General features: G+C 41.5%; 1 protein-coding gene across 1 annotated transcript in view; it reads right to left on the bottom strand.

The window, feature by feature from the left end:
- The window catches only part of HAO1 (hydroxyacid oxidase 1), a 56632-nt gene extending 45490 nt beyond the window's left edge, over window positions 1-11142 (bottom strand). Inside the window, exons 1-2 of the mRNA XM_084887451.1 lie at window positions 10964-11142; window positions 2980-3131 (exon numbers count right to left, since the gene is read on the bottom strand). Coding sequence (XP_084743577.1) covers window positions 2980-3131; window positions 10964-11100 — 289 coding nt within the window. The 5' untranslated portion in view covers window positions 11101-11142. The remainder of the gene's footprint in view (window positions 1-2979; window positions 3132-10963) is intronic.
- Between the last annotated feature and the right edge of the window lie 1160 nt (window positions 11143-12302).

Raw genomic sequence — 12302 nt, 5'->3', positions numbered from 1 at the left:
ACCACCAAGGGGCGCATGTGGAACATGGCGGACATTGGCAGCAGGCAGAAGAGTGCGGAACATGGCAGACATCGGCTATGAGAGGATGGTGGAGCAGGTAAGCGGGGTGTGCCTGACCAAGGCTGGGTGCCAGTCGCTGTCATTGGGGCAAGTCTCTGGTGGTTACTAAAAATTCTTGCTCCCCTTTGCCCAGCATTCGCACCTGCTGCCACTGCCAGGCCCACTCACACCCACTGCCAGCACCAGAGCCACCTCTCGCACCCACTGCTGGAGCGCGGTGCTGGCCTTGATCACTCAGTGCCATCAGCAGGTGCGAGTGGCAGCTGCCAACCCCTATTGCCCCTCAGGGCTTCTCCACCTCCCCCTGCTCCTGAGGGGCGATCGAGGCAGCAGGCACCTCTCGCACCCACTGCTGGAGCCTGCCCCAATTGCTTCGTGCCATCAGTGGGTGCAAGCGGGGCCAGCGCTATCAGTGAATGAGAGTGGCAGTGGCAGGAGCAAGACTGCCGGCCAACAGGGAACCAGGGGCCAGAGTGGGAAGGGCCAGGCGAGGGCGCAGAGGATGGGCCAAGATCTGTCCCTGTACCCACGGCAGCCTTGTGGCCCACAGTTCCTTTCAAGATGCACGAATTTGTGCACTGGGCCCCTCGTAGATAAATATCTTGCAGGCTCTTGGGTGTCTTACAAAGTGAGCTCTGCTTACTGCCTTCTTTTACTTCTCCTGCTTCTTTTCCATTTTCTTCAGGATCCCTTTTCCATTTTCCCACCATTTTTATCATTCTCTCTTATAAAATAATTCAAAGGAATTTTTTTAGACCAAAACTAAGAGGACTATAAAGTCAGGAGTAATCTTATCAGCCATAGGCAATCTCTTGTAAAGAGTAATCAGCCTTCTTAGTCTTTAAAAATAAATGTAGCCAAAACTGGTTTGGCTCAGTGGATAGAGCATCGGTCTGCAGACTGAAAGGTCCCGGGTTCTATTCCGGTCAAGGGCATGTACCTTGGTTGCAGGCACATCCCCAGTGGGGGGTGTACAAGAGGCAGCTGATCCATGTTTCTCTCTCATCAATGTTTCTAACTCTCTATCCCTCTCTGTAAAAAAAAACAACAAAAAAAACCCAATCAATAAATAAATGTATTTTAGGCCCTTACTATTGTTTGTAGCTGCGTTTTAAAATTTCTTTTAGGGTCACATTTTTTATGTTACTACACTTTATGATATGACTTTAAAAAAAAACTATCCCATTTTTAATGCACCCTCTTTTTTGCAACTTATTTCCAATTATGGGACATTTAGGTGTTTTTTTCCAAATTTCCTTCTATTAAAAATAATAGGGGCATGAACATCCTTGGAGAAATGTCTTTCCTCAAAATCAATACCATTTCCTTGGAATTCTTAGGAGAGAATTGACAATATCACATATAATTTATATTTCTTAAATTCTGATATACAGTGCCAAATTTTTTTCTAGAGTGATGATTTCACTTTACCCTCTTTTCAAGAGTATTGGAAAATGCACATTTTCCTTCTAATTTCATCAAAAATTATAATCTTTCAATAGTAATTTGATATTCAGAAAATAAGATATGTGGTTACAATTTACATTTATTTATTTGTGAAATTAAAAATGTTCATATGTTCATTAGCCATTTTTATGTCTCTGTGAATTTCCTATTTATGTCTTTTTCTATTTATATCATTTCACCTATCTTGTGCTAGACATTATTTTACTTCTTCAAATATAAGGGCTCTTTACACAGAAAGGACATTAACCCTTTATGTGTCACATACTTTTTTTTAAGTTTGCCATTTGTTTTCATTTTTATAGAAATATTAGAGCATGGGAGTTTCTGTTTTTTATGTGGCTTTGTTTGCTTTGATTTCAATGGTTGGTGTCTATGCTATCCCAACTTTAAATAGACAGATATCCACTTAGCATTTCCCCCTCCCGCCCCACTTCCCCTTTTTTCTTCTCCCTGCCATATTTCAGAATTGCCATAGACAAACGGCAGGGCCCCAAGGGCATTTATCTGTGTGTGGTCCTAGCTCCAGGCTCAGACCTAAGTGTGTCCAGTACAACCTCACTGTGTCATGCTGAATTCTGTGAAAGACATTCCAAGGAGGGAAAGGAATCCACAAGATCTTTGATTCTTAGAACTAAAATGCGTTAAAATAGCATTTTGTTCCTGCTCTTCAAACATGAATTACCTGCCCTGCTTAACATTAAAAAAAAAAATCAGAATTCATTACCAACTTTATATGAATTTCTAAAGCAGAATATGGGGGGATTATTCATTGTGCATACCTTCTCAAATGTTCATAGTTACTGGAAGACTGGGAAGTTAATAAATTAGCCCTAATAAGAAATTTCTTTACATCATATTTGAATCTCTAATTACTCCCTCCTCTTAAGGCAGTTGGAAATACTCTATTTTTACCATTGGGGAAAAAAAACACAAAAAAAACAAAAAAAACCCCACCATGGTCCAAAATCATAGCAGAAAACAACCCATCAGGTCACTGCATTTGCTCTTTCATTGTGAGAATCTCATGGTTTTGAAAAAAAGGTAGCTAGGAAGTTGAATCCCATCTCTGCCACTACCTAACTGCATGACCCAGGGTGAGTCGATTGATTTCTCAGACCTCCATTTTCTGGTATGTTGATATTAATACTCACAATATACTAGTAACTAAGAGTAATTGAGTCACAGCTCCATGCCAGGCATTGTTTTAAGCATTTTACATGTGTCACCCAAGGAGGCAGCTACTATTTTCATCCCCATGTGATAGCTGATAAAACCAAAGCACAAAGAGCATGTTGCCCAGAGTCACACAGTAGAAAGTTAGAGGAGCACAATGTGCAAGATCATTTGCTGGCAGAGTGATGAGCTCCATGTCTGTGACTGTAAACACATCAGGGAAGTGTTTGCTCAGTGCCTACGGAGAAGAGAGTGCCTTTGGCAGGACCTTCTTCCTACCTCGCACGGTTGCAAGCTCCCCATCCACGTGAGCCATGCACTGCATGGCCGTAGCCCCCACGCATATTGGCATGCTGACTCGCTGTCCTAAAACAGAAGTCGACAGATCTACTTTAGCAACATTCCGGAGCATCCGTGGATACAGCTTCCATCTAGAATTAAGAGAAAAATACTTTTAGAATTTCGAAAGCGTAACTAGAGCTTTGACATTATGTGTTGGTTAAAAAGAGAACATTTTCTTCTATTGAAGCAAATTACAGAGCGAAAGGAAAGGGGACAATTGGGATGTCTGTGAAGATGGTAAGTTAGAATTAAGATAATAACGAATTCCTCAAGCCATTGATCTCAGTGAGGTATATTTGCCCACTTGCCCATTTGAGTGTAAAGTTTTGTGAGCTTTGATAAATGCATGGTCATAATAACTGCAAGAACAATCAATATTTACAACAGTTTACCATCCTGAAATATTTCCCCATTTCCTTTTGTAGTGAAATCCTCCCCTTACCCATGCCTGAACAACCACTAATCCATTTTTTTTTTTTTTGTCCCTATAGTTTTACTTTGCAAGAATGGTGTATAAATAGAATCATACAGCATGTAGTCTGTGAGCCTGGCTTCTTTGACTTAGCATAATGCATTTGAGATTCAGTCATGTTGCCATAGGCATCAGTAGATTGTTCCTTTTGGTTGGTGAATAATATTCTCTAGTAAGAAGATTATACCATTTGTTTATTCATTCTCTTGATAAAAGACATTTAGGATGTTTAGAATTTGTCCATTCTCTTGATAAAAGACATTTAGGATGTTTAGAATTTGGTACAATTATAAATAAAGTCGCAAGGAACATTCACTTAAATTTTTTGGGTGAACATAGCTTTCATTTCACTCCCTCCAAGCCTTCTGAAGATGGTACAGGAAGGCATGAAAGTCAGGTTATAGTTTAAGAAGATGGGCTGTGGCTACTCTGTCATATACAATGTGTGTGGGTTTTTCCAAAATCTCTTTTTTTAAATATGTGTTTATTGATATCAGAGAGAGGAGGTAAAGAAAGGGAAAGATAGATAGAAACATCAATGATGAGAGAGGATTATTGATTGGCTGCCTCCTGCACGCCCCCTACTGGGGATGGAGCTGGCAACCCAGGCATGGGCCCTGTCCAAAAATTGAGCTGAGACCTCCTGGTTCATAAGTCAAGGCCCAACCACTGAGCCTTACCAGCCAGGCTTTTTTCAAAATCTTTAAGCTGAATTCTATATCCGCTGAAGTATGCTGATACGAGGAAATTTTTTTTTCAGTTTAAAATTGAGTATTTTCTTCAAAAATATCATGTGGCAGAGATTGGAGTTTTTGACTCAAATAAATGTTGACTGCTGAACATTATCTTAAATACCTTCTTCTGTTATTGTTTTGTGTTGCAATAAAAATACCAACAACCAAAAACCAAAACGTCACTAGTGAAATTTACAGGAGAGGTACTTGTCTTTTTCTCTTGGCAAAATTTATATCTCTCGCCGAAACCGGTTTGGCTCAGTGGATAGAGCATCGGTCTGCGGACTGAAAAGTCCCGGGTTTGATTCCGGTCAAGGGCACGTACCTTGGTTGTGGGCACATCCCCAGTGGGGGGTGTGCAAGAGGCAGCTGGTCGATGTATCTCTCTCATCGACATTTCTAACTCTCTATCCCTCTCAATTCCTCTCTGTGTAAAATCAATAAAATATATTTTAAAAAAATTTATATCTCTCATTTGTTCAAGATTATTTTATTCACCATTAGTAACTGATTTCAAAGGAAGAAAACACAGCCCTGTTCTAATGAGCTCTAAGACAATAGTGTGAGTACACAGGCATCCATACTAACAAGCGCTTACCTTTCATTACCTAGATCTACCTCTGCTCCAAGGGAGATGGAGGATTTTAGTCAATAGAGTGAAGTGTGATTTAGTAATGGACTAACCAAAATAAATTGAACCTCCATGGTCTTAAGTGAAGCCTACTTCCTATAGCAGAAGGAGAAATTCCGCCTTCATGTTGCTTTGAGAAATAGCTAACGGGTCTGTAATCCTACCCTCCAACCCTCCCTCACCTAATGAAGTGAAAACATCCAGTCCCTGCAAAGCATAATAAAGAAGTTTTACTGTGCGATTTCTCTGCATCCCTTTGAACATTGCTATTTTCGGTCACAACACAAGCACGGTTGCTGGAAGCCTTTTCTTCTCCGCTGACCCTCTCAGCATGATTCTTTGATCTCCGTTTTGAATGGGGGGAGAGGAGGATAGAAGCCTTGAAGAGAGTTTTTATTACCCATCATCTCTATGCGTATTATTTGAGGGAGAGAAAAGGATTTTAATAGCAGCCACTGCAGTGCAGGCCTCGGGAGGCATTCATATTTACTTAGAGCTGAGGGAACAATAGGAGCTTTTATGAAGTGCACACATAGAGCTGCAGGGCATCAGGTGTGTGTGGGTGTGTGTGTGTGTGGGGGGGGGTGTGCGCCTGTCAATGGGCAGAGGGGCATTTTCAATTGTCCAATTCTCCCTTGAAAGGCGAAGTCCAATTCTATCTCAGGCAGCAGCTTTACCCTTGTCCACATGGTGGCGCAGTCACTTTAATAACTGTGTGTTCCCGCTTCCCTACACATTATTTTTCTGTTCTGAGGATGGCATTAGAGAGACTTGTGAACCAAGGCACCAAATCACCAAATGCAATTCCTAGACAAAATTAGATTAAAAGGCAATGGAGTGGGAAAATGTATGCTCTCAAAAAAGTCCTCCACATTTTGATATTTTCCAAAGAGCAATTGCAATTAACTTTGTCAGTTTCAGTAACTTTGCAAGCCCTACCAACCCCCATCCTCAATCGAAGTGATTCCCCTGCTTAAAAAAAAAAAAAAAAAAAAAAAAAAAAAAAAAAAAAAAAAAACTTACATAAAATAGGAGTTTCCCTGAAAGGTTTGGCTCAGTGGATAGAGCGTCAGCCTGCGGACTGAAGGGTCCCGGGTTTGGTTCCCATCAAGGGCATGTACCTTGGTTGCAGACACATCCCCAGTGGGGGATGTTCAGGAGGCAGCTGGTCGATATCATTTCATCTATCTCATTTCTCTCATTGATGTTTCTAACTCTCTATCCCTCTCCCTTCCTCTCTGTAAAAAAAAAAACAAACAAAAAAAAAACAATAAAATATATTTAAAATAAATAAATAGATTTAAAAAAAAAATAGGAGTTGACCATAACCTTGGACTGCGCTCTTCTGAGACCTTCACTTTAGAAAAACTATGTGAATATTGACAAAACAATGGAACAAACTGAATAATAAACCTTTTTTAAAGGGTGGGAAAAGATGCCTGAGTAAAGGATGTAGGGTAAAGGTGAGGAGTCCTTTAACAGGGCTTTTGACCCATATTTCACATCCAACAAGGGCCTCAAATTTATCAAAAAATTAGCTGACATGCACACAACCCAAAAGGTTGATTCTATTGAAGGAAGACAGCTATGTGTTATTACTGAATCCCACCAACTGAACAGAGTGAATTAATGTTTTGTAAATCCTATAAGACAATCCTATTGCATTCTAATTTCAACTCTAAGCATTTAGAACATAATATCCTATATAATAAAAGGTTAATATGCAAATTGACCCTAATGGTGGAATTGCTGGGAACAACCAGTCACTCTAATGCTCACTGACCATCGAGGGCAGACGCTTAATGCAGGAGCTGTCCCCTGGTGATCAGTGTGCTCCCATAGGGGGAGCACCACTCAGCCAGAAGCCTCCACAGCAATCGGATATCCCCCAAGGGCTCCAGGACTGCGAGAGCACAGGCTAAGCTAAGGGACCCTCTCCCTCCCTGAGTGCATGAATTTCATGCACTGGGCCTCAGTATATATATAAAACATATCACAATTTTTATAACTTTATTGTTTACCATTCTTTTTTTAATACCTTCTGAAGTCCTTGAATCTCCTTCAATTGGTGCATGATGAGCGTGTGTGTGAGTGTGTGTGTGTGTGTGTGTGTGTGTGTTTGTCAACACTTTTCTGGATAAGGAAACCACAGCTTTGGGGTAGAGGGGGGAAGTAGAAGGGAGAGGGAAAGGAGGGAGGAAGGAAAGGGGAGGAGAAAATAGAGTTGGTATATGAAATTCTTTCCATGTGAATCCTCAAAAATAAGAGACAATTAGCTGCTTTTCATCGTGCAACAGCAAAAAGCAACATACCCAATTTTGCAAACTAGCTAAATGATTCTGTGACATTTATGCCTTATGAAAAAATATTGAAAATGCTACTGGTAAGTTTATGTTGCTGCTCAAGTATTAAAGAGAGAATGATATCGCGTTTACCATCTGTTATTTTAAAGTATCAATCAGTGATGCAAAAAAGAATGAGAAGAGCTTCCTTTTCTAATATCATGAAACTTCAAAATGCCAAAATTGTAGAGTTATTTCCCACCAGTGTTAATTTCACAAGAAGACACAAAATATGTGCAGATCACGGTTAATAAAGATACACTGAGTGAATGTGTAAAAGAATCAAATTACTGTTCTTTTTCAAATGAACTCCATTGGGGTCAGACCATGTAGGATGTAGCAAGCTGACGTCTACTCTGTCCTTGTCCTGTTTGCAATAGAAAACACTGTTTTGAGTGGTTCTATCTATTTGCTTTTATGTGTCCTTTTGTTGGGGTTGGGTGGCACAATAATATTAGAGTCCCAAGTCTTACCCAGAAATTTCTCCAAGCAACTGCTGGGTCACATACGTGGCACATGTCCCCAGAACTCCAAAATGTGGTTTTCAGAGCTAAGTGCAGAAAGATAAAAGCTGTCACTGAGAATGACCCTTGGTTGTACTTGTGGGAGAGGGAGATGTAAAAATGTCATAAATGCCTTTAAAGTACCCTGCTATTGTGTCACAACAGGCTACGATGTGAGGCCTGGTTGTCTTGTAGTCTTCATTTAAATCAGAATGAGAGATTTCAAACTGATTTCCTTCATCCCAGGAACCCAAAGCCACCACAACCCTGGCAGAAAAATCTAGTCTTAATTTCACATGATCAGCTCAATACAGGATGAGGGATGAAGGGTCACCCATTCAGTTACACAACAAAAGAGGAACTGAGATGTTAGATAGGCAATGGTCTCTAACGTTCGTTGCAAAAAAACTCCTCAAGTGATTGATAATAAAATCCTCCACAGAAAGTGGATTACATATATACTAGAGGCCCCTTGCAGGATGTTTCCTGCAATAGGGTTTCCTGCTGTGGTCTCTGCTGCCTCACCTGCTTCTCTCTCTTCTCCCTGCCTTGCCTGCTTTTCTTCCTTCTCCACCACCCCGCTTGCTTGCTTCTCTGGAACTTCACTCCCTTCTTCAGTGCTTGGCTTCTTTCTATTCTGTCCTCAGTCTTTTCTCTGGCCTGGATAGGCAAATTAACCACTATCTTTGTTTGGTTAATTTGCATATTTGCCCTGATTGGTTGATGGGTGTAGCTTATGGGTGTAGTGAAGATACAGCCAATTTGCATGTTTCTCTTTTATTAGAGAGGATACACTGAGTGGCCAGATTATTATGCTCTCTGAATGCATAATAATCTGGCCACTCAGTGTATACCCTGTATAATAAAAGGCTAATATGCAAATTGTCCCCTCAACCTGGAGTTAGACCAGCAGGCAGGCTTGCCAACCACCATGTTTCCTCCTCCTGGCCAGGCTGGCCAGACCCCACCCATGCACGAATTCATGCACTGGGCCTCTAATACACACGTGCATGCACTGAGTGGCCAGATTATTATGTGTTCAGAGATCATAATAATCTGGCCACTCAATGTATATGTCTATCCATTTTTTCCCTTTCAAGGTTGAACAGAAGAGAACAATCCAGGTTTGTGGAAAAGGTAGCAGAGCAAACTCATTCCTAGTATCTCTGTCCTGTCCCTAAACCAACCCTTCAGCATACACACAGGCTGGGAAGAGTCAGGGGGACAGAGAACCACATGGTTCACACAAGCGGTGAGGTTCAGATCAGAGAGCTTGGAAGCACTGCACACAGCCTTTTATGGCTCACACAGTTTCTGGAATTCCTAGGGCTGCAGAGGGGGTCCATCTGCTTTGCTGCACACCTTGGCTCCCTCTTGAAGGCCACCATGGGGCCAACTGTTTTGGGTCCATTCTGCACCCATGCAACCCACCAGCATTATGGAGGCCAGGCCCATATGTGTCCATTGGAATGTAAGATCCCCTGGACAGGAACTTTCTCTGTCTGGCTCATCGCTCTGTCCTCAGCATTTAATACAGTCTAGCCCATCAAGGTTCCTAATAAGTGTTAATAGATTATTTAACTAGCATGGGTTGATGGAAGATAAAGGCAGAGGAAGGCTGTACATAAATGGAATAGGTGGTCCCCTGACATTGTGCCTTGCCGTAGTCAGCAAACTGCAGCCCTTGAGCCACATGTGGCTCTTTGGCCCCTTGAGTGTGGCTCTTCCACAAAATACCATGGCCTGGGCGAGTCTATTTTGAAGAAGTGGCGTTAGAAGACATTTGAGTTTTAAAAATTTGGCTCTCAAAAGAAATTTCAATCATTGTACTGTTGCTATTTGGCTCTGTTGACTAATGAGTTTGCCGGCCACTGCCTTAAGGAATGCTAACAGGCACCAACTCCATAAGCCTAACAAGGGCCTGGCCTTTCCTTGGTTAAAGTGACCTATTGGGTTAAGGTATTGTCTTCAGGAGATGACTAATAAGCAAACTACATTACCTGGTGAACAGAGTTGACATGGGCCCAGGAAGGGCCATCTTCCAAGAGCAGGAAACAAAAGTATTAATGATTGAAAAACATGCAGAATTGTAAACCCTTCCTCTACTCTTAGCCAACTTTTCCCTCCCCACGCTCTTCCAACATTTTTTCAGCTCATTTGGTTTCAAGGGAAGATCTGAAATAAAGTCAAGGCTGCCAAAGGTTTTGGGGAGGCCCCAAGGTGCACCCCATTCTCAGGCTCCTGCACTGATTTGCAGGTGAATCTGTCCTGCTTGCTAGGGAGCACCTTGGTTAGAACGGTCTCTTTCCTCCTCATTTATACACGAAGAAGTGAATTTGAGTGATTTTGCTCTAGACTAAAGAAATAAAAAAATCAAGAAGAAAGGCAGATTCTTTCCCTGGATATTTTTTCCCTTTTCTATTTAATTTATCACCATCAATGAGCACCCGTGACACTCGTTGGCTTTCCTAAAGGCTCTCATGTAAAATGGATGAGCCTGAGAGAGTGTGTATTCAGAGCTCTTCTCCCCTCCTGGAGCAAATAAACCATTTTTGTAACTGTCGAGAGATAAAACACTCCTTTAAAGTTATTTTCCTTTCTGTTTTTATTACGAGCAGAAAACATAAACCATGACACCCACCAGCCTGTGCTTTGAAATATGAAAGTTAAGGGAAAACGGACTTGGGAAGAGAGAGATGAAGCTCTTTGGAGCAGAGATGAAACAGCAAAGTTGAAAGATGAATGCTCCATAGACAAAATGAAATCTAAAGTGAAAGTTTATACAACAGTCATCAACATGAATGATAAGAGGCAAGCCAGCAGGATGGGAACATTTGAGACAAATGTTCTGGCTCAACCAGGGAAGATGATTATCTCGCATTTAATGTCTTTCCTACACCGTGAGCAGACTCTCACAGTCCTACTCAGAGAAAAAGACAATGGGGCAATCACAATTCAGCGCTGCTCTTTTACACAAAGTTAAATCAGTTATCCACATAATTCCAAGTGGGGAAACTTAAAGTTGGCTTTCAGTCAATCGTTCAATATTCCCAGGCTTAGAATAGTTTAAAATAATGTAAAAGCCCAAGGTTTCTCCCAATCCCAAAATTTTCCCCTTCTCTATTAAGCATAGACAAATAATTCCACATCATCGACATTAAAACTAGGGGAACTTATTTTTGGAAGAATGCCTTTGTGTAATTTTAAAACGTGATTTAAAAATAAATGTGTTTTCTTACCTGGAAAACGCTGCCATATTATCAGCCAAGGTTTCCTGATCATTTGCCCCAGACCTGTAATAGTCATAGATAGACTTCGGAAGAATTGACTTAGCATGTTGTTCATAATCGCTGATACAAACTAGCCGGGTGAACATCTTCACGGGTTATTGCAAGCCCAAGGTTGGTTTTATTTGTTTTCCCGTGTTGCCTTCTACATCTTGACAATTCTGTTATTTGTCAATGATTAATAGACTTTTTTCCAAAGTTCAGATTTAGTTCACTGGGGTTACATTAAGTGAGCAAACATATGCTTAGACTTTGAAATTTCATTTGAAATGATCAGCCAAAGAAGAGCAACGCCTGTCCTAAGCCATGAGAATTGGGGTTAGAGAGCAGCAATTTCTGTCACATTAAAAAGGCAGAGGAATGAGTTTTAAAAAATCAACAACTTAGAGCTAACTACTTGCATGAACCTGCGCTTGGCTTGGCTCAGTTCTGCTATGGGTGCTTCCTCCACACAGTGTGTGCCTTTGCTCCTTCCTTGGTCACCAGAATGGACGGCCATTCATGTTCCTGCCACATGTGGATCGTGCACATATCACATGAAAAAGAGCCGATGTAACAAGTGGGGCCTCCAGGAAACACAGATGTCCACGCAATCTGAAATGTGACTGATTATGAACATTCGGCTTTAAGAAGGAACCTGAAGGTCAGACACATGGCTCATTCTTACAAATTCTTACCTCGCTCTGGAGTGGTTGTAAGGAGGTGCTATTCCTAAGGACGCTGTGGTCAGTCTAGGATTCCAGTTAGTCCTGGAACACCAGGCGAACTCTCACATTGATCAGACAAAATTCACAAAGCAGTGGCTTTGACGTCAGTCCGTCCTGGGTTTCAGTCTAGGAGCCTCCAATTAAAGTCAGCAATTCAGCAGCTGCAGTCCATCTGCAGGCAAACTGGCCCCTGGCAATGTAAGTCAGAAACGTTCAAACCTGTAGAGAATTTTGATGAGTTTCACTGAGCCAAACTGACGACAATCACGAGGAAGCCAGATCTCAAGGGATTGAGAAAATGCTCCAGAGAGTGGCAATTTTGCATCTTATTTTGTACATCACAACCCAAGGAAGAGGCCTGAGGAAGGTTATATGAGATCCACTGGTGATAAGTTAGGGTGGGAGAAAGAAAAGCTGGGAAACCTCTGGGATTGGATACAAAGTAAAATGGAGAGATGTATTCCTTGTACATTGGTGGGTATAGGAGAGTTAGCAGCTGACATTTACAGCGCATAGAGGTGGTATGCAAGGGACAAGATAACAAAAGGTTCAGTCCCCACATTGCTTAATTGATCTCTTAGTGG

This window comes from Pipistrellus hanaki (assembly GCF_964339955.1).
Source record: "Pipistrellus hanaki genome assembly, chromosome: 6".
In the NCBI taxonomy this organism is placed as follows: Eukaryota; Metazoa; Chordata; class Mammalia; order Chiroptera; family Vespertilionidae; genus Pipistrellus; species Pipistrellus hanaki.
Note: the sequence above shows the minus strand (reverse complement) of the source record. Positions and strands in the feature narration are given on the sequence as shown.